This window comes from Aythya marila (genome assembly GCF_965140915.1).
Source record: "Aythya marila genome assembly, chromosome: 19".
Taxonomy (NCBI): domain Eukaryota; kingdom Metazoa; phylum Chordata; class Aves; order Anseriformes; family Anatidae; genus Aythya; species Aythya marila.
In genome coordinates this window covers 10,905,939-10,927,374 of record NC_139060.1, presented here as the reverse complement: position 1 = coordinate 10,927,374, position 21,436 = coordinate 10,905,939, and the positions used below count along the sequence as shown (strand labels likewise).

Here is a 21,436-nt window from a genome sequence, read left to right as displayed (position 1 = left end):
CCTGTAAACCAATCACTACACAATCACTCTGGCCGAGGCACAGCCCCCCCCCCCCCCGCTTCCTCCTCCTCCTCCTCCTCCCCCTCGTTGGTCCTGCCCCGGCCGAGCCCCGCGCCCCCCTCCCCGCCCGCCCCCCTTGTCCCGGCTCAGCCCGGGGCTGCAGGATGCTGCCCCTCAGCCCTGGGTTACCGCTGGGAACTGAGAACAAAACACATGCCAAAAGAAATCCGCGAAGGCAAGGGGGCAGATATTCAAACCAGGCTTTTATTCTTGAACAAAGAGCTGCTGTTAGATCCAGAAAGATCTAAATAGCTAACGAACGCCTTGGGACCAGCACGTAGCAGTTGAAATCTGCTCTAAACATGAAACCAGGATCTTTAAGAGAAACACCTATGCATGCTCAGGGCAGCTGGCTCGTTAATGCAGCAATCGGAATGCAGAGACAGTCCTTCATTTTCCAAAATATCTGTCAAATGCAGAAATCTCAAACTCAGTCTTTTCTGTCTCAGTAGAGGAATGGTTTGGTGGTAAAAAAAAAAAAAATAATAATAATAATAATTAATAATAAAAAAGTAAAAAAAAAAAAGTAAAAAAAAGTAGCTTTACTTTCATTCTTGAATATAAAGCAGACATTTGTTTGATGTATTCCTTCCTGGTACTATTTGTAGACATCCAAATCTTGGAACCACTTACAATAGATTTGGTCACGGTACCAAAGTTGCTCTAGAAGTCAAAGATACTAGAAAACACAGGAGCCATCTCAGGAATATGTTTTCTCTACTCCACAGATTTTTGCCCCATCCTCTGCACCAGTTTCCCTCACACTGAGGCTGACACCAGGCTAACGTCAGCAGGGAGAGCTTCCAGCTGCGTACGTTAGCTTTTTCCCTTGCTGGTCAGATTCCCTTACTGGCACCACCTGCGGAGCTCCCTCAGTCACAGAACTGCAGCAGCCATCGCAGATCAGCTGCTCGCACCCAAGCAGCCTCTGGGCCTGGAACGGGCAGGACTAAGCGAGGGCTGTGCCACTGCCTCATCAGTGATCTGTAGTAAGAGCATCTACTGAAGAATCTAATGTAGCTAAAGATCTTACAAAAGAAGCCTCAAGAGAGGGGGGAAAAAAAGTTGTTTAGACAGATTCCAAGCTTTTTTTTTTTTTTTTTTTTTTAGCTTTCAGGAAAAAGCAGATTTCAGGCATAGCGTGGAGTTACAGCGCAAGGAAGAAGGCAAAGCAGGGGGAGGCACTTCACAACAGCATGCCTGTGGATGAATGATGGAGCAATACTTCCATCCTTAGAAGGGAAGCCTGACCAAAGCTACTGAAGTTGTAGCTTTTGAAGATGATTACCTTAAGTCTAATTCCCTTTCCTCATCTATTTCATACGGTCTTTAAAAGACATCTCTGCACATCTCCCTGTCTTGAGAGTTTTAATAAAGTCACGACCTTACAGCTACTGTTTTGACAAATTATGCAAACAAAGTCCTGAAACTTTTCAAGAAAGCACTCCGGGAAGCAACTCCAGTTCACACAGCCCGCAGAAGGTAGTGCTCCATTTAGCTATGCATGGAGAAAATGATGCATGACATCCCAAGAGTAGTTAAACACAGAGCTGTAACGATTCATGACCCTCTCTTCCCCTCTCACCGTTATTCTGGGAAGTCAGACAGGGAAGAAACAGAAGGCAGCAACACTAACCTAGATGTTGTAAAGCCAGTTTGAACAGAGGAGTAGGAATAGAGGTGCCTCCTGTGGAAGTAGGATTAATTTGAACGTATCACATGCAGTAAGCCGGGAGCTAGGCAGAAGTAGTCTGACAGAGACATTCAGTACAGCTCACATTTTCCTCTCTTAGTATATTACATACAAAATTGACCCTTTTAGTTCAGTATTGCTTGGTGGTGACTAGTCTTATCCACTAACATATGCAATGTAGTTATATGTGAAGAAAGGGTTAATGAGACAAGAGGGAAGGCATTAGGCCTGAGAAGAAAAGGATCTGTTCTCACTTAAAAATGGTTCAGTCTTTCCTTCGCTTCCAATGAGGACTGCTAGATACACAAACCAATTTTTTCTTCAGTACATACAAGCATACATAGAGAAGGTACCTACAACCACGGCACACAGCACACGGTAGCACAAGTTTAGAATGACTTAGTAAGTTCAAACAAGACAAGGAGGGAAAATAGCAATATTTTCATCTTGAAAGCAGTTGTTTTGGGCCAGAAGGGAGGGGGCTGGCTCAAAATCCAAGATTAGATACTCATCCTATCTACAACTAGAGCAGACAGAAGGTATCAGCCTTTTTCTTACAAAGAAAAAGTACTCCTATTAACACAACAGGAGTAAAATCAGTATCTCTGAATACTCTTGTCAGCAGCAAACCTTCTGAAGCAAAGGTCAGGAGGTAAGAAGAGAAAGAGGGACTTCCAGAATGAATTTTTGACTTGGACAGTCAATACTGTTAAGAAGTTCAACTTCTGAACTCATTTCAAAAGCCTTAAATTCTCCTCATGTATTCTAGCTTCTTCTTAATCTTTGCTTTGTTGTTTTGTTTTTGTTTTTTTAAAGTGCATTCTCCTCTGATTAGATCTACGTTGGTAACAAGCAAACAAAACCTCTTCTCAGGGCTGAACAGTGGATTAGAAGCCTCCCAGATCACAAGCAAGGACTCCTTGCTTCAGCCCAGCTGAAGTGAAGACTCGCAGTCTGCCAAGGCTTCCCCAGTCAGGTAACAACATCCCACAGAGGGTCACCAGCCCACGCTGATGGAATCATCACGCCCATGCTTAGAATTAGCATACTATTGTCCAGATACACGGAGCCAAAACGAGAACAGCTTCATAAAAGCAAGAGCTAAAGCAAAACAAAAGCATTTGACTGGAAGGGAGCGAGCTGGGGAAACCTGAATTCCCCTCTCCCGTGCAAGCTGAACACTGCTGGAGGAGGAACAGCAGACGGGGTAACAGATAATGCGTATCTATCCCTTGCTGCTGCATTAAAGGCTTTCACTATTTTCAGCTTCCCCATACAATCCCACATTTTAATATCTGGGGACCTCCTACCAGGAGAAAAGGCAAGATCATCAGCTTCACAGTTAAGAATCTATGAATCTAATCACTGTCATACGTACAGGAGTACTCATTCCCCCCTGGCTAACTGAGGCCTCCTGTACCTGAAATCAGATCTGAATTACTTCAAGGACCAAGTGCAAGTCCATGAAAACAGAGAATTACAATGGCAGAAGAGCAATTACCTTTACTACAACCACAAATGATCCGGTATACTTTGTGGAATGCACCCAGAATGGCGTATGTGTGTATATATAAATTTTGTATATAGACATTGTACTGTTTCATACTTTTTAATACATATACAAGTACCTATACATATATACATATTTACAATTTACACCAGCCAGTAGATGTATGCGTATTGTACATATACACACAAACGCCTAGAATACACATGCACACACACAGACACACACTCTTTAAAATAAACTCCACATTCCATGTAACAAAGTCCTGCCATAGTCCAAGAAGAGCAGCACCAAGTGATGGTGGGGGCAACATAATAGCTTCAAGACTGCTTAGAACAAACACATTTTTTCTTTTTTAACACTTGGGAAAGCAAAGAATGGGTTGCATCAGCTACAGCCCAGATACAGAGAACCCTCATACAAACTTCCCACCTACACTCCAGCAATTCCTGCTATACCATACTGTGCTCTCTTCAGCTGAATGAGGGCGTATCAGTGCTGATGTGCTGCCCTGCACTATTCCAGCTGAGTAGATCACACTTTGTATGACAGCACTACAAACAGGTCTACTGTAGTAACTATGGTAGTCACCTTTTTTTTTTTTTTTTCCCCAACAAAAATGGAGGCCTGGCTGGGGTTCAACATTAAAAGAACCGATCAGACTTGTTCTTTCACTGCCTTTCTAGTATATGGAACAGCAAACATTGGCTTATTTAATTAAAATATTTTCATTTCCTTCCCTCTGATCATGCTTTCACTGTCAGGAGTTGCAGGAGGTGCTCTAGCTTTGCAAAGAAGGCGGTACAGTCCAAATGAGGCAGGCAGTAACCTTTCCCAGCAGTCAGAGCAGCCTTCTCCAGCAAGTGCCTTTGCAAAGGCCACTGTACTCCCTCACATACCATGTCTGAGGGAGCCCATAGTTCTGCCAAACATAACCACAGCCCCCCAGTTTTACTGGTTCAAACAAAGGACCGAGATGCAATGCTGGGCACTCAAAACACTAACAGGGCTTTATGGCAGCACCCGCTTTCTTCAACCTGCAAGAGGAGCACCAGCATCTCTCCTTGGGCACTGGGATCCAGCACAGACTGGTCTGATAAACGAGTGACAGGAAGGGACTGTTTGTATTCAGTGCTTTGTGGGGCATTCTTTCAACTCCAACCAGGGACTAGTGACACTGTGGGAGCCTCGCATTTCATACACACAGAGAAAATAGGGGACCACACCTGCTGAAAATTTAAAGATCTCTGTCTAGTATTTCAAAATGAAGAATGCCCTCTCCTAGAAAATCATGGCAGCAATACAAATGGCAAGATGATCCTTATTACACTGAGAGAAGGGGGCTAGCTTTCTTAGTTTCTAATTTATTAACCTGCTAACCACCTACCCAGCCAGGCAGAGTGGAAATTGGTCAGCAGTATAAATTTATATATAAATTGCTGTGTCAAATTTAAAGGGAGCATTAATTTCTTTACAACTTAATTTCAAACCTGCTGCATCCAAATACTACCTAATCTTCCACAGTTTTGTCTACTTACTCGCCTAAGACTGAAAAAATATATTTGTTATGAAGGACTCTGTATTATTGCTATTGTTGGTTTGCACTGTGTTGTTCCACCTTTGCCATTTCAGATCCAGACTCTTTGGGGATAAAATATTGTGTTGTGTTTGTTTTTTTTTTTTCTATTGATTTTTTCCAATTTTTTAAAATTTGTATAAAAATAAAGAATTTCCACAAATGTGGGCTAAAGGTAACCAATAATACGTATATGCTTAGGATTAGCTGTTGGAAATGTGGTTGATATCCACAAGACCACAAATAAACCTCTAGTGATTCTTTAGTTTAACATTTACAAGACATGAAAACTTCTGCATATAAAATTGACCCCATACAGAATGGAACAGCTAACCTAACAGCTGTTTATTGTTACTTTTTAAAATAATGGTCCTAAGTTTAAAAATAAAATCAAGTACTTCCTTTTATGATTTTCACATTAGAAAACTGCACCATTCAAAATCTGTGGCCAGGGAAACCCCTTTGCAGTACGACAGTTTTTTTTAATAGTCGTCGAGAGTGTTTTCCATGAAAACATTTCTAACATCCAGTATGGAAGCCAGCTCCAAAATGTGCTTTTGGAGGTGAGGGTTCTCCACCGTCTCATCTCTTGGCAGCTGAGGATAAGATTCTGGATAATTTCGTGTTTCCTGCTAGATGACAGTGAAAACAAAGAATCAGACATTCATTTATTTTCATAGCCTTTCAGAAGAAGATTGCAAAAGGCCAGTTTCACGTAAGAGATACCCTAGTCTGTTTAGCATGCTACAGAGAGAAATGATTCTAGCAGAAATAAAGCCACTTTCAGTTTTCTTTTCCTATTTACTCAGGGATGGTTGTAGCGGCAATACAAATGCCCATTCATCTAAAGATGGTTATTCATATTTTCAAAGAAACTTTGCAAATAGAATAATAATTGAAAAAGGCTTGACATATACTTACGTAATAGGCTGGAGTTCATTTCTTGAAATTTCTTGAAAAAAGCATCTCCACTGGGAGATTCATCTCATCCTAAAACAAATATCTAAGACACGGGGGGCAAATCCATCCCCGCTCACAGATAACCTACTTTTCCCTGATACCAAGGAAGCCAAGGTAGATTAACATAGGTTTGGAAAGCTACCAGGTGCCTGCAGTTAGATGAGAGGAATACTGCACCTTCCTGTGTTTTGACTTTTGTGTTGGTTTGTTTTGTTTTTTTTTTTTTCCTCTAATGTTTAAAACAGAGCAGGCAGTTTATATGCCAACAATTAGAAATAGAAAATGGTGTAGATCCAGAAGTAGGACTTCACTGTTGGCAAAGCACTAACCAACAGGGAGGGAAAATACCATCTTCATGTTTAGTTTACTCTAACTTCAAACACCTTTCAAACTATTTGTGCTAAAATACATTCCCAGCAATAAAGTTCCACTACTCCCCTCTTCCTCTTACACTCTTGTTTTACAGCTTTTTAGTTGCATTGAAATAATAATCTTGAATTATTAAGAGGAATTGTTCTACCACACAAGGCTGCTTAGAGTGACATAAGTGAATCTCATAAGTGTCTGCTACTTATGTAGAAAAATAAGACTGAAGCAAGTCAGAGGCTTCATGCCTTTGGAGAGGTAAAGAGGAACAAATTCAATACAAGCTGAAGTCATTAGCACGTGAGAATCAGCCGTCTTTCTGAACTCACAATGATATGCTTAGCAATAAGACCCTTCCAAGCTGCAATTCTATATGCAATCAATTGTTGCTCTCACAAAAGGACAGAAGTCCCTGCGTACCCGGAAAATTTTGTGCATCCTCATAGTAGCCGAGCAGAAAATAAATCTTGTTAGAAGCAAACGAAGAAATTCATCCCCAAAGAACTGAAGAAAGGACTGATCTGCAAAGGAAGGCAACAAAGAAAACTCCATTTAGAAAGGCTTTAAAAACAAGAAAAGACGTGCAGGAAACCACCACAAATACCTGTGCATTCACTTTATTCACTGTTCTGTCCCTTGGTAAGGCTGGGCAAGAACAACCAACATCTCCTGAAGCAGCACACTAAGTCTTAGTTGTACATCTGTAGGCACGTACCTATGGAGCGGGAGTGGGTCAGCAGCTGGGCAATATCTCGATTGATTTTTCTAAGATAGTCTTGACACTTCTCCCACAAACCTCTGCGCATGCTTGATAATCCAGAGACAAATAGGAATGCCATTAAAGGATTGTTCAGAAAGAGTGTGAAGAGGCTACCCCGCTGAGACTGATCTACAAATCAATAGACAAAGAGATACATTTGGCACATGAAACAGAAAAGAGGTCCCTGCCACAGAATGGAGTCACTCACCCACTAAATGCTCTAACAGCAGAACTACTCGGTTGTGTTAGCTACATATATTCTCCTTTTGTGGAAGATCTGTTCTCAAGGTGATGCACATGACTAGCAATAAAGGCTCGCTGGAGATGTGCATTAACACCAAGAAAGATGAGATTCTCCCATGTACTGTAGGAAGCCTGTGTCATCATTTTGTGCACACAACTTGAACATACAAGTTGTAACTGAAACAACCGATAGAAGGTACTGATTATAAACCCTAAGAGGAATTGCTAGTTAAACATGGACATTCTTATTCCACTCACAGAACCAGACAGTTGAACCTATACTACCTCCCAGAAGTCTACACAGTCACTCTTTTGTTGGGCATCACAATATCTTAAAGTCCATTTATTCCATGCAGTTCAACATGGAGCTTCAGCTTTGCTTTTCCTTGCTTTTCCTCAGCAAGGCTTACTAACTCGCTTTGGTGCAATTCTTCCTTCTTCAGGACACAGGCACACAGTCCTGCATGATAAAATGCCACACTGGCACGGGGGCTCAGTTAGGTTCAGCTAAGAGGTCTCTGCATGGCGCTGTAGTGCAGTGTGCCCCACCTGCAGGGCTGCAGCAAGACGTTCCTGACTGGTCAGTGAACACCACAAAAGCATCTGGTATTCAATAAAGAATTAAGCTCTGTTTTTCAGAGTTTCTGTTTAAACGGGATTCATTATTACAATGTTTACTTTCTACTCAGGTTTCAGCTAAGTAACAGAACTAGTTCTAAAACAAATGAGAAGCTTCTGTTTCTTGTACATCTGATCACAATACTTGCTTAACACCTCTCTCTGTGGCTTGAGGTAGATCTTCATACCTGTCTTTGTGACAAAGAGTAACCTTAACATGACAAATTCCAATAAGGAAGTTAGGAATTATTTATATTTTATAGTAATCACAAAGACAGAAAAGCATAATGTTCTGCTGCCCATTCCTACTATAAACCCACCTTCTCAGGCCATACCAATCCAAGCTTTCCTAAACTTACCCTCCAAAATCAGAACCAGATCTGAGAAGATTTTGCTCTACATCTGGTATTTAAAAGCTGATACCTTAACTGGCTCTGCTGACTTTCTGGTACTAATAAAACTACCCCAAGTACTAATAATAACAATGATAAATAAGCAGTAATACAATAATTAGAATCCCAACAATGAGCAGGCAGTATTCCGAGTCTTCGTGTAGGAGCAACTTTGCCTTTTAGCACTTGAAGCTGTCTGTTGTTACAGTACGCTACTTGCCATAAACTTAAAGTAGTATGATAGAATTGACATAAAGAATGTTAATCTGATTTAGGGGATAAACAATGATAAAAGGGTATCTTTTCCTGAAGAACCTACACTACATATGTTTGAGATGGACAAATGACACAACTGTAGCTTGTTAGGAAATGCAATGTACTACACATACCTTGTAATGCTTTTGGATATGCTGTTGGAGAAAGCAAGCACACCAATGGTTGTCCAAATAAGTTTGTGAAATTCTGTAACAGATAAGAATTTTGAAGTATTGATTGTCACTCTGCTTGCTTTTGAATATTTAACAGGTTAAGGGTACAAAGACTATTCATGACAGAGGATGCGCTAACGCCTGTCACACAGTTAAGCATTGACAGTAAGGCTGACAAATGGACTTACTCCTAGAACACAGACAGAAGGAATGTAACCCATTACACATTTAAGGATATTTAATTCTCTCATTTCACTGCTATCGATAGCAGACACCGATTTCATAGAAATATGGCTTTCAGTAGTAACACATTACTTGAGAAACTAAACAAAAACCCAACCATGTTCTGCAATAAAAATGAAAGCCATTGGTTTTCAGGTCAAAACAGATCTACTGTCTTTCCTCAATACCCACTGAACTATCCAATCAAAGTGAATTCTTTACACTTTTCTTTCTGATGAAACAGAAGAGATCAATGGAGAAAAGTTTTAAAATACATTTGCTTTAAAAGAAGTAGGTCATGACCTTAACATCTGCTATACTGAAGTCGTATTGTAAAATAACCATTTCTGGGACCAGCATCTTAAATATTGCACCAGTGTCCCGTGGCACAGAAATTTCTCCAGAAACCTCAAAAGAAGCATGTCTAGTTTCACCAACAGTTACCTGGTAATAGTCCTACTATGTATCTAAGAGGTATGTTCATTGGTAATAATGATTACTAAGGAAAAAAAACAAAAAACAAAAAACATTTTTCATTTAAACAACCTGCCTGCATTACCTCTCATACCTCTTGTCAACAATAGCTTTCTTAAAACTGAAGGAGTTTAAAACTCCAGGAGTCACTCCACATTGCCAGTTTGAACTGAATAGGCACTGGCAGGTCACACACTCTCAAGCAACACACATGCTTAGGATTCATGAACAGATCCACATGTTGAATTCAATCTTGTATCACCAAGTAGAGACCAAAGTAGATTTCCCATACACTCCCTCAGTAAACATAACAATGCTATTAAATGCTCCCTACAGCAAAACCAAGGGTCATTCATATCTCAGAAAGGGTATTATTCATTGACAACATCGGAGAACATTTTGGACTCTAAATGTCCCATAAGAGGTTAAGTCAACAAAACAACGGCATCCTACAAAGAGAAGAAACTACCTGGTTTACCCTAACTCACAGCTCTCTGGAAGATGATTGCTTACATGCAGTCGCTACGCCTAAACTGTAGATCCAGGAGAATCAGACTCTCAAGCTTCCAGGTACCTGTTTCAGGTCTTGCCCGGACACAGCCCAAGCAAACACCAGGATTCACTCTCCACCAACCTAGCCCCTAACTTCAACAGAGAAGAGTTGTGTGCACACATGCAGCAAAGGAAAAGGAGCCATGATTTAGAGAGTATGACCACAACATAAACAGGAAAAAAACAGCCCTGCAGGGTAGAGGTTAACAGCAGTTCTGGGTAAGGAATAACCTACCCCTCAGTGCATGGACAACTCAAAAAAGGGGTTTTTGGGGTTCAAAATTGACTCTTTTTTTTACTTCAGTATTCAAGTCTTCCAAAAGAAGCACTGCTGCTTTTAAAAATACATTTCACATCTCATAAACATCTCTTTCCAAAAAAGAGCTACCTGTCATCACCAAAAAGATCATTTCACAAGTAAGTTTTACTGAGTATTATATCACATCACCAACAAAGACTTCGCATTCTTAGTGGCTGGAGCAGTACTCTTTAAGCCTTTGGATTAGATCATAATCTTAGACAACCACAGCTACAAGAACATACTGAATTTAAAATATTATTTAATCCACATACACAGGGGTAACCTTCGAAAGCACAGCCATCTATATTTAAATGGAGATGTAAAAAATATTCAAAGCTTTACATAGATATGCTTGATGTGCAGTTCTCTTCCACTTTCAGCTAAATATATAGGGAAGGAAGCTATTCAAGTAAGTGCCGCTGATTTGGCAAACTGGCAAATCACTTCCTGGCAAGACTGACTTCCAGTCATCACCATTTAAACCTTCGAGAAAGACAGTGAGAATGAGAATGCACGCAGAAGATCAGAAATGGGTGTAGAAAAAGATGTGTGAGCAGTTGCTGTTACTGCCGGTGTTGCTAGCAGTGACATTTAAATGTCAGGATAGCTGCTGTCCTATCAGGAAAGATCAGAGCAGCCATGTGGAAAGAAAGTCAGTACACTGACTTCAACTTCTCACACAATTGCACAGAACCTCTTTGTTTGTGCCAGTGCTTGAGTCTACAAAGCATCTCGTAACGCACCCGGAGGGTATTTGCAGGACAACACTATCAGTATATTCTGGCTACCTGAAACCAAGCATGTAAACATTTGCAGAACAACAACAGATAAGGGCTAGGAAGTACTGATATTGAGAACTCTGTCACTGACCTTCAGTTGGAAACAAACCAAAAACCCTATACGCATTCCCACATACTCATCTGCCTAGGTGCAATGGCAGTCGACTGTGAAGGTGAGTGCAGGTTCTTAAATGCTAAATATATGTATATATATTAATAGAGGACCCTGCTTTTTTTTTTTTTTCCATTCTGTTCTTAGATTCCTCACAATTATACCCACACTATTCACATTTCTGTGCTCCTTAATAAAGGCAGAAACTACAGGACCTCTTTTACACCAGCTGTTCTGTGTGCTTAACAGGCAGAGCACTGGGAGTATTTTATACCACTGATGGTCAGTTCACTGCAGAACAAGGTAAAAAAATTGGAGAATCAAGTTTTTACATACTGTGTGCCCACCAAAAAAAAATGCTATCTAAAGATAATTCAGTTATCAGCTTAACATTTAGTACAAAAAGTGAATTCTAAAGTGAAAAATCTTGGCAGTTATACTCAAAACAGGTACAAATCTGTAGGTGAGAATCCATGACCTCAAAAAGATCCTTTGCTCTAAGCTATCCACAGAAGCCTGCTATGTCTAGAGCTGTATTGGAACAAAGGATCTCCAGAAATCCCTTACTGTCTCTTCCAGAGCTGATCCACTTGACCACTTTCAGCAAATCTACTAGAGAGAAAGGGGGGAACCAAACTGCTCTTTTCCCCCTGAAACAAACCCGAATTCCCCTGTTGTTATACCAGAATCAGTGTCAAGAAAGAGCAAAGGAAAATAAACCCCTACCAAATCCTCGTCTTCTCAGAAAGACAAGGAAACCACCCTAAAACAGAGAAGGGAACTTAACAAAAAGCAGATTTGTGTTGATATCTAGTGCAGCAAAGTTAAATGCAATAGTGGTTAAAAAGCCCTTTGAAATGCATTACAATACAACAAGCAGAAAAACCTACAGAGAGGGCCACATCATTTTTAAAACCATTGGGTAAAAATTCTATGATTCAATACTGGATGATTCTGAATTATACTGATCACAAATTTAGTAACTTGTTAGCCAACACATGCCTTTAAAACAAATGACACAGACTATGGATACTGAACAAAGAACAAGTTCATCTGGCCACTAGACGTCCCTATTCCTCTTCAGAAATGCAGCTGTGAACATTCGCTTTTCTCACTGCAAATAATGGAGCTACGAAAAAGGAAGACATAAGGAAGTGGCACTATCCCCAGACACAGCATATTCTTAATATCCCATTCAGGAATTAAATAATTGTCTTAATGCTATCCAGATGCAACTGGCAACTGAGATTGAAAATGCCTGCTTCTTTATTACCCGAATTGCAGATTCCCAAAGGTGATTTGGCATGGAGTAATTCTACTTTAAGTCGACAGCCCCCTAGAAGGAGACTGATTGTCCAAGCATATACCACTCTACAGTAACACTGGATGCTAATTTGAGTCTTGTTATTTCCTTGGTTGAGACACTTTTCAGACACAGACACCCCGTGTTTTAAAAGATCAGGCTCAATGCTTTGACTCGTTTCTGTTGGTTAAAAGCAACTGAGTGCTGGACGACTGGAAAAAGAAAAAGCAGATTAGTTAGCTCCCTCCCCCATGCACACGCACCAAGATTTGTCTTTGGTATATAACAAAAATAAACCTCCCACCAGAGATCTTGGAAATCTTGAACCTTTTTTCCCTCCAGGAGGATTTATTACTTTCCAATGAGCGGCTGTTCATGTGGTTCTCCTTCTTGTTCCTATTCATAGGATCAGATCCTGACTAGCATGCACAACCTCAAAAGAAAAGAAAGACTGAATACAAAGTGTTTAAAAAAAATAGCCCGTTAAAAGTGTAAGCTAACTAGGGGTTGACACTGTATCCTATCATGTCAGTAGCTGCCTTCAAGAGCCTTACCTTATAGGCGACGCTATTTGACGAATCCACAATGATAAAGAGAGGCTTCCTTGTGAAAGGGTAGAGATCTCCAGGGTGAAGACTGAAAAGAGAAAGAGATGCTTCGCAGAGCACTAGAATCGCTACAAAGCTGTGACAGTGCAGAAGTTTCTCAGATACGCAGCTGCCCATGTCCAGATAAAAACAAAGCAGATTCCTCTTGCCCTGATCTTCAGGTGCATCCTGAGAAAGTAACTGCAGAATTAATTTGGTATGCTCTGTAATGTGGGCTACCAGACTTGTTATTAGCTCCTTCCCAAGAAGAGATGTTTATCTTCTTCCGAACTTATCATCCATTTTCCAATAATAAAGAACTTACCTTAAGTCACGGTAATAATTTTCAGTGCTTAAATCATCATTCAGAATTCCATATTCATTTATAATTCTTGAAATTCAAGCCAATCTATATTTATGATGTTCTACAATGACAAGTTTGAATTCAAGAGGCTTTGATGTATTTTTCTCTACTAAAGACAAATTCTTCTCAGTTGTCACATTCATGAGACTTACCAGTGCATCTCCTTGTAAGATTGGTTTCGCTTGTGGATAGCATCTCCATTTATAATGTCCCGGTTACTATTTGTCAGAACACCACCAAAATCATATGGACCTACACACGGAAAAAAAAAAAAAAAAAAAAAAAAAGTTAAAATTAGCAGAAGTTAAGTCAGCTCTGTTATGGATTTAATGAATACATGAAAGGAAAGAAGCAACCAAAAATCCCAGAGAACTATGTGAATCTGAACTACTATAGCTCTAGGGACACGGTGGAGGAACCTGGAGACTTTACTAGCTCAGTTGTAAGCATTTTTAGTAGTTTCAGCATCTATCAAATAGAAGAAAACAACAGAACTTCGTAATTTCTAATTTACTATTTATCCACAAATATAGCACAACAGGTCCAAATACTGTCTCTCATTATACTACATAGCAAAAAGTTTAAAACCCATTACATGTTTCATACAGGAAAATCAACACCTCTGTTAAATTACTATGTAAGCTAGTATATTCTAGGATCAGAATCTGACCAAAAACTAATGCTAAATCAATCAAAAACCCTTTTGCCTCTCAGAATGGATATAATATCTGCAGTAAGAAGTCTGCAAAGGGGAAAAGAAAAAGCTCAAAGAATTAATATGCTTTTAATACTTCTAGAAAGGACAAAACATTTTAACTGGGTTTCAAATCTGCAGCGAAGATTTATTTTTAAGATTTCAAATACACAATTCACAGTTTTTAAATGCACACACCCTGGACACGTGCTCCTAAGGCAACCTAAAGAAAGATTCTGCTAATCTTATACAACTGAGCACCTGCCTATCTGTTTGATTTAGTGCAAAGATGAAAGTAATAAAAATACCAAACCCTACAAAAAAAAAAAGCACTAGAAATACCAAGAAGTATTTCTTTAATTGATACAGTTATGAAGCATCATTAACATTAGTAAAAGACAGTATTAGGTTTTCCTAATTCTGTTATATATTTACAGAGTTGAAAGACTAGTATTTGGCCACCAAATGCATTGTTTTTCAGGCTTGGATATGCAAGACACCCTTCCATTTTAAGGGAAGCTTTGGGAATAGAAAATTAGGAGCAGAACATACATTAATTTAGTATTGTTACAAATGTTTAATGTGATCTGACAAACTGCTTACAGGCAATCAGCAGTGCATCTTGCAGCTGCTCTCCCTTTTAATAAGGTAGAACTTTTTGGTCTTTGCAGATTACACTACCTTATTAAAAGAATGCAGTTGTAATGAGATTCATTTAATAAAAACTAAAGTCTAACTATTCAGATTTACAGAAAACGGAGCCTTGACGGCTCTATGGTAAAGTACTAAGCTGAAATAATACATGCAGTGAAGTGAACGTAATACTGTAAAGAACACAGTTCAGTTAGAAGCCACCACCAAGTCATAGCAAAAAATAAAATGTTAAAAGCATGTAAAAAAAATCACTGCCACAATCAGAAGTTGACAGGGATTTTTTTTTCCTTTAACATTTTGAGAGCTCAAAAATCATGCATGAGAATGGACAAGGCATGCATCTTATAAAGGAATGCAAGTCTCAAACAGATGAGGCGTGTACAATATTTAGGATGTTAAAAACATTTTTTTCCCTTAAATTATATAAACAGATCTTTTGACTGTGTTTGCTTCAGCCAACCAGTTTTCAACTTTTAGACTGCAGCTGCATCCAAATATTCTGCTAGATTGCAAAGAATAGGAGGATGAGGTGAGGGGAATTGTCAAAAAATCATGAGAAGGGCTTGAATTGTCACATTAACAAACACACAAATAGAACAATCCCTGCAGATGCTTCAGCCCTTTTACCAGCCATTTCCTGACCAGATGTTCTCATGGTACTGGAGATTTGAAAGAATCACAAAGTGCCATTTAGCTATTTTATTAACTTTGTACGGATGCATCAACAGAGACATATAGTCTTTAAAATTGGTGAAGGTTTTAATACTTCAGATGCATCAAAAACTATCTATGTCCCCTGAAAAGGCCTCAGGTTAATGAACACTAACTAAAATACATGGAATTAACTACTGTTTGTGCAAAGAAAAGACTATCTGACTAAGTAGACAGGAGAATAAAATTGACTTGTCTTTTAAAAGGAGCTTTGTGACATCTTTCTTGGCCACTTGTCCTGGAACACATAGAGAATTCAAGCCCTGTTCATGACAGGGAGCATTCCTTTATTGTACCTTCACTATCCGAACGACCTGATGGGAACACGCCCGTGGCAGACAAATAAATCAGCAGTACACTGTTTGCAGGCAGCTCCTGAAATTCAAATAGAGAGAACAGTAGCAAGGGAGAAAATGTATAAATTTATTATAATACATCACCAACATCTTAGTAAAAATGTCATAATTTAAGATTGCGCTACTTCTGCTTCTAGCTTCCCTTCATTCTATTATTGTTAGGTGTATATAACTCGCCCCACTACATGACCCCTTCAAACAGGTGAGTACATAGACAAAAATGTAAACTGGAGATAGATTAACACTTTTTTTTTTTTCCATATTGACATTTAAGCTGACATTAGTGGTTCAAACAGCAATTTTATATTAAAAAAAAAAAAGATTTTCAAATACAGAACGGAAATCAAAAGTTCCATGGGGTCTGCAGGGTCTGCAATATCTGCCTCTTCCCCCTGACCCTTTTAGCTTCTCATCTGGATAACAAGCACAACACATCCAGGTTCCCGTACAGACCTGTAAAAAAAAATCTATATTCCACCTGTCTATGGACTGGCCACATGAGGAAGGAGATACTTCTATTTTCTGCAAAGGGCTGAGCATGCAGGCAGCCAGAAATGACCACTTTCACAAACCTTAAATGATGCTGCTAAAAACGTATACAGCTGGCTGAACGTTGGTTTATAAAGCAGATATTTATGGGGGTTTTCCCGCCTGGCTGGTTTCTCTGTTGACTCCTGTTGAAAAACAAAACAAAACAAAACAAAAACTTTATATTTACAAAGCAGCTTCGTAAGCCTCTAAATTTATATTAGAATGCTCACCTTCAATGTATTTTTCATACAAATGGTCCGTCTGTGCAGCATTTCCTACTACACTGTAAAGTATGATGCACAGTACTTGCACCAGAACTTTATATTATCCTTCATTTTATCTAGATCTTTCTTATTTTCTAAAGCATAGCCCATTAAAAGAATGAAAATAAAAACCACACTCCCCATGTCACCTGAATAAATTAAAATACAGCTATTTAATTCTGCCTACAGATAAAGTTTTTTTTGTGCTTTCTCTGGAGGGAACATTTAAACTTCCTAGGAATTAGCAAGCTGATGAACTTGTGTGGCTGCATGTCTGCTAGAGAGAAAACAAAATAATGGGTGAGTGTACACGGACAAGGACAGCCATTACACCCCTTCAGCAGTACTCAAACTATACCAGTGTAAACCTTTTGTGAAATGATACCCAAATATTCACTTTTGATACTTTACACACTATTAGAGGTTTCTCCAAGAAAACAACAACAAGAATTGATTACTTGGGTTAAATTCCAAGGCTTTGAGCTACCCTTCATAACCTGCTGTGCACAGGGACAGTACAGAAATATTACAACTTTTTTTTTTTTTTAATCTATTAAGATCTGTTGTCAGATTTGTCACTGAAATGGAACTCACTTGCATTCCAGGTTTGTTCATCTGTGAAGCTAAATTCATTGGTTCCCTTTCAAGTGCTTGTAGCATTCGAAACATATCAATTGTTAATTCACTGAACTTGACCTGCAAAAAAGTTAAATGGTTTACTCTGCCAGACACAAATTAAACAGTCTCTTTCTTTGCAATTATCCAGATAACAGATTCAACAGCATCCCAGACAGACTGTTTTCTGTCAGTATCATCTCTGAATCTCTAAAGACCCATTAACGTCTTAGAAGAGCTCAGAGAGGACGAAGTTTGTTTATTAAAGGTCCTCTAGGCCAGTTCACTGTCATGCAGGCTCTACTTCACAAGTTAGACTTTCCTGAGGTGTTTGCAAATCAAGTGCTGGAACCTACTATGTACTGTGAATCTAGACAAAATCTGGAAGATACACAGACTGTAATTTGGATAAAACTTGCTTACCTGAAAAAAGAGCTCAGAGAAAAGTCATGATGTTTGCACAACTTCATTATCATCATCATGTAAAACACAAGACCTTGAATATCTTTTGAAAATCCCTTCCTGTCACAACTGAAGTTGCAACAAGCTGGGGTATATCATATGAAAGCCCAAGTCAAGGTTTTTCTAGACAGCTTACAGGCCAGTTGTGCTTGAACATTACTCAGACTGATCTGTTATATGAAAAATCATTTGTATCTACTTATTGACATGATGAAAAATAAGCAATATGAGGTGAGTACCACAGGTGTAATATCTGAAAAAAAAAACAACTTAAGAGGTTCTCAGAAATAAGAGACAGCTTAAGTTTGCTGCCACTGCAAGCATCACTTCCAAAATACGTCAGTGATCACTTTATTGCAATCTCTAGTTTCTATTGTATGATCCAAAGGGATGTCACAGGAGGAGGGACTTTGAACTCCAAAGACACAAGCCCAAGGCCTCACAATCTCTGTTACCTGGTTATTGCAGTTCCCAATAATCAGTGCGTCTGCAAGAGCAAGCTGTCCCACTATCATTCCCTGTTCTAGCAATGGAGCTCCAGTTTCAGAAAGCCTGTTGGAGGTGATTACAATGGTGTTGTCATCATTTAAAACCATTACAGGGTCTGCCTAAAAAAACAACCAGAATAAATAAGGAATTCAATGGAATGTACAGATTTACAGTTAGAGAGAAGACTGAAGGTCTTGCCACTTACAACAAACCTTTCATAACTGAGGCAGATTTTTAAAATTAATTTGCCATGCAGATGTTTGCATGCAAGCCACACAGCAATGCCTCAGCACTTGGAAAAGAAACCGCTTTTAGAGACTTAAAGCAAATACGTGGTACAAGTACTTGAGGGTACAGCAGATAGAAAAAATGTATTCCCTCAAACAACACAAACTCTGCTTCCTATCCTATAGCTTTTCTATACCTGAGGAACCAAATGCCATCAACAACCTTACGAATTGATGCAGAACAAACTACACATTCCTAGAACACAGAAAAATCGTGCACTATTTTACTACTTCTTCCCTTCCTAGAAGGAACTAGAAAGGGAGCTGAGTCAATCAATGATAATGCTGCCATCTATTCTGGCAATACGTAAATACATAATCATGCTACACAGTGATGTCTTGTACAAAAAGAGGAAAGTAGAACACTGTCTTGTTTGATAGAATAAATACATTTATTTTAACAAACTTCAGAAGTTGGTCACATTACAACTTTGCTAAGAGACACTATCAGTTAACTGCCATGATTACATTATATTTCCCAACGGCTTATGTGTTGCCTGTGTAAAAGGCCAGTACTCCAACAAAGTACACTTTAAAACACAGTCAAAACGCCTGCAAAAAAAAAACTTCAACAACTGACAACTAAGAGAGACCGCTATTCTCACCTCAATAAAAGCTGCCACTTCCTGCAGAACCAGGTTCCACTCCACCTGATCTTCAGTATTAAACCGATGAGTGTAGTCTTCAATTTCATCTGACAGCTCCTGACGTAAAAAGTTCAAAGACACAGTTACTTCTTAAACTGAGAACTTCAGTAACTTCACAATTTGGTTAGCTGTGCTGGCCTTTAAGGAAAAAAAAATCATTTTACTTAAGAACATATGTAGCACGCTTGTGACTAACATGCTAGCCAAAGCGTGCTCTTTCAAGAGACAGAATGCCAATGTTGCATTGAGCTTTGGCAACGAGAAGTGTCTTTTCATCAGGTCCCAATGCAAAGCATATCTGGAGTTAAGTTTAGTAACTATCACACTCGCATACAGCTACGTCACTGGTTATTACCTGAATCTACGGACACACAGGACTCAAATTTAAGCTTACAAGCAACTTTAAACGCATTGAGAAAGTGAATGGTATGGCTTTTTTAGCTGCTACTGGTAGTTCAAATAAGCTTAGACAAAAAGACAGTAATGCAACCTACACAAAACTGTCAATGCCAGAAGTTGCTTGCATAAGGTTGTCGGAGAGGTTTGGGAAACATATGCTGTCAGGAGAAGCATACTGTTCCTTTGGTGTAGTTAAAGGGTACCTCCCAAACTCAGTTGTAACTGTTAGGATGTTTTACTTGGTGTTCAAACAATACCGGCAAATCATTGGAACATTAGGTGTCGTTATTAAATGTCAGGCTCACAGAGGATATTCACTGTGTTGGATGCCAGATATGCCAAAAAGGCAATGATCAACCTTGGTCAGTACTTTATTCATTGTACCTAAAGACTTTGGTTTATATGCAGTCAGTACTTTACTCCCACAGCAGAGGCATATGCAGATTCAGCCTCTCCAATTTCATAGTAATATTTATATCCCTTAGCAAGGTTTTATTTTGATGGGTCTCTGGAAGGTGCAAAATATATTCAGGATGCGTCCTAGACATGGGACAGAGTGACAGCAGTTTGGAAAGAAGAAACAATAAGCCCAATATCAAACTAGGAGACGCTGGCTTTCACAGCAATACGGTGTCATACAGGAATGAAGATGTACTCAGAGCTGCCGGATGATTCCCACACTTTCAGATAGCTAACGTGCATCTTACAGTTTATTCCCAGTAACTACATCAATTTGTAATTTTTTTCTCTAGCCAAATGTTCACATCATACTGACATCTTTCCATAGATCAATCCACGTTATTCCTTCCTTCTGTGGCATCCAACAGCACAACCAAAATAAATTAAAAAAAAAAAAAAGCTATGTTGTAGCAGCAGCAAACATCATAGATGTAATGAGTGATATTTCAGATGAAATAGACTATATTATAGATTCCTTAATTAGGAGAAAAGCCTTTAATGAACAGCAGCCTCCCACCCATCATCTTTATCATCATTTTAACATACCTTTACAAGGTCCTTTACAACATCCATTTTGTTGAGCAAGAGACAAACCACTATAAACCTTGCATAGTAACGCAGCTTCTTAACCACTAATTCAGGCCTAAACACAACAACAAAAACACCACAGTCAAGTTTGAGATTAAAATACAATATAGATAGGCAACCGGGGAGCCAAGGTTAAGGGAGAGGAGGAGGTTAAGGTCAGAAAGAGATCAAACACACTGCAAATTAGGAATTCTAACTGAATTCATGTAGACATCAACAGGTACCTGGCTCAGTTTATTTACACTGAATACAGATACAAAAATCAAGAAAACCCCTTTCCTCACAGGCTCCTTACACAAGAAGAGGCATGGGAATCATTTATAATAGCTGTCTTTAAGCCTTTTGACAGTTCATGGGCAGTATCTGACCCCATGGCATCAGATGAGTACCAAAGCTGGCTCAGAGTTCACCCACCTGGGACAACTTAAGAGACCTGCAAGTCAGCATAGCCTGTAATTACTTAACCACTTCCAAAACTGCCTGACAGCATCTAGAAACATGCTCGCTCAGTCCTACCTTGTCTGGAACCGCTCAAGCACTCAGACTGAAATTGAGAGATTTTTAAGAGAGAATAGGAACAACAGATACCAGAGCAGAGCAACTTTCATCTTTTTGTGGCACGTAGGTACGTTTAGAAATCTGCAAGACTACAGAAGTGCAAAGAAGTCCAGAGATCCTTGAATATCGTGCAGGAAAGTCCCTCACTAAACCTTCTGCATTATCTTGATGATGATTTCAGATAATTTCTTCTTTACCTTTAATTTGATAATGGAACCCAAGTTTACTCTCTAGAACATATTATCAGGATCCAGAATTGAGTTTTCTAGCTATTCTTATTTATATCTATGTTCTTGGCAGTCAGTCAGGCTTGGCACTGCCACAACACATCCCTCTTTTGAGTACACCTTTGTTGGTACCGTGTCTTAAAGGAAGATGTTATGCCTTCTTAAGCTCTTGGACCTTGTCCCAGTTAGTCACAGAGGG

The 21,436-nt window shown here is 39.3% G+C and overlaps 1 protein-coding gene across 5 annotated transcripts in view; it reads right to left on the bottom strand.

The window, feature by feature from the left end:
* Positions 1-61: 61 nt before the first annotated feature.
* SCAI (suppressor of cancer cell invasion) overlaps positions 62-21,436 on the bottom strand; it is a 42,198-nt gene continuing 20,823 nt past the window's right edge. For 4 of the 5 annotated variants that reach the window (XM_082775864.1, XM_082775867.1, XM_082775868.1 and 1 more), the window contains 12 exons: positions 20,411-20,507; positions 18,965-19,063; positions 18,039-18,191; positions 17,101-17,202; positions 16,285-16,386; positions 15,653-15,731; positions 13,450-13,549; positions 12,901-12,982; positions 8,565-8,637; positions 6,878-7,051; positions 6,583-6,683; positions 62-5,468 (listed from right to left, as the gene is read on the bottom strand). In XM_082775864.1, the coding sequence (XP_082631990.1) occupies positions 5,319-5,468; positions 6,583-6,683; positions 6,878-7,051; positions 8,565-8,637; positions 12,901-12,982; positions 13,450-13,549; positions 15,653-15,731; positions 16,285-16,386; positions 17,101-17,202; positions 18,039-18,191; positions 18,965-19,063; positions 20,411-20,507 (1,312 nt within the window). In that variant the 3' untranslated portion in view covers positions 62-5,318. The remainder of the gene's footprint in view (positions 5,469-6,582; positions 6,684-6,877; positions 7,052-8,564; positions 8,638-12,900; positions 12,983-13,449; positions 13,550-15,652; positions 15,732-16,284; positions 16,387-17,100; positions 17,203-18,038; positions 18,192-18,964; positions 19,064-20,410; positions 20,508-21,436) is intronic. The other variant, XM_082775866.1, reaches the window with a different exon arrangement.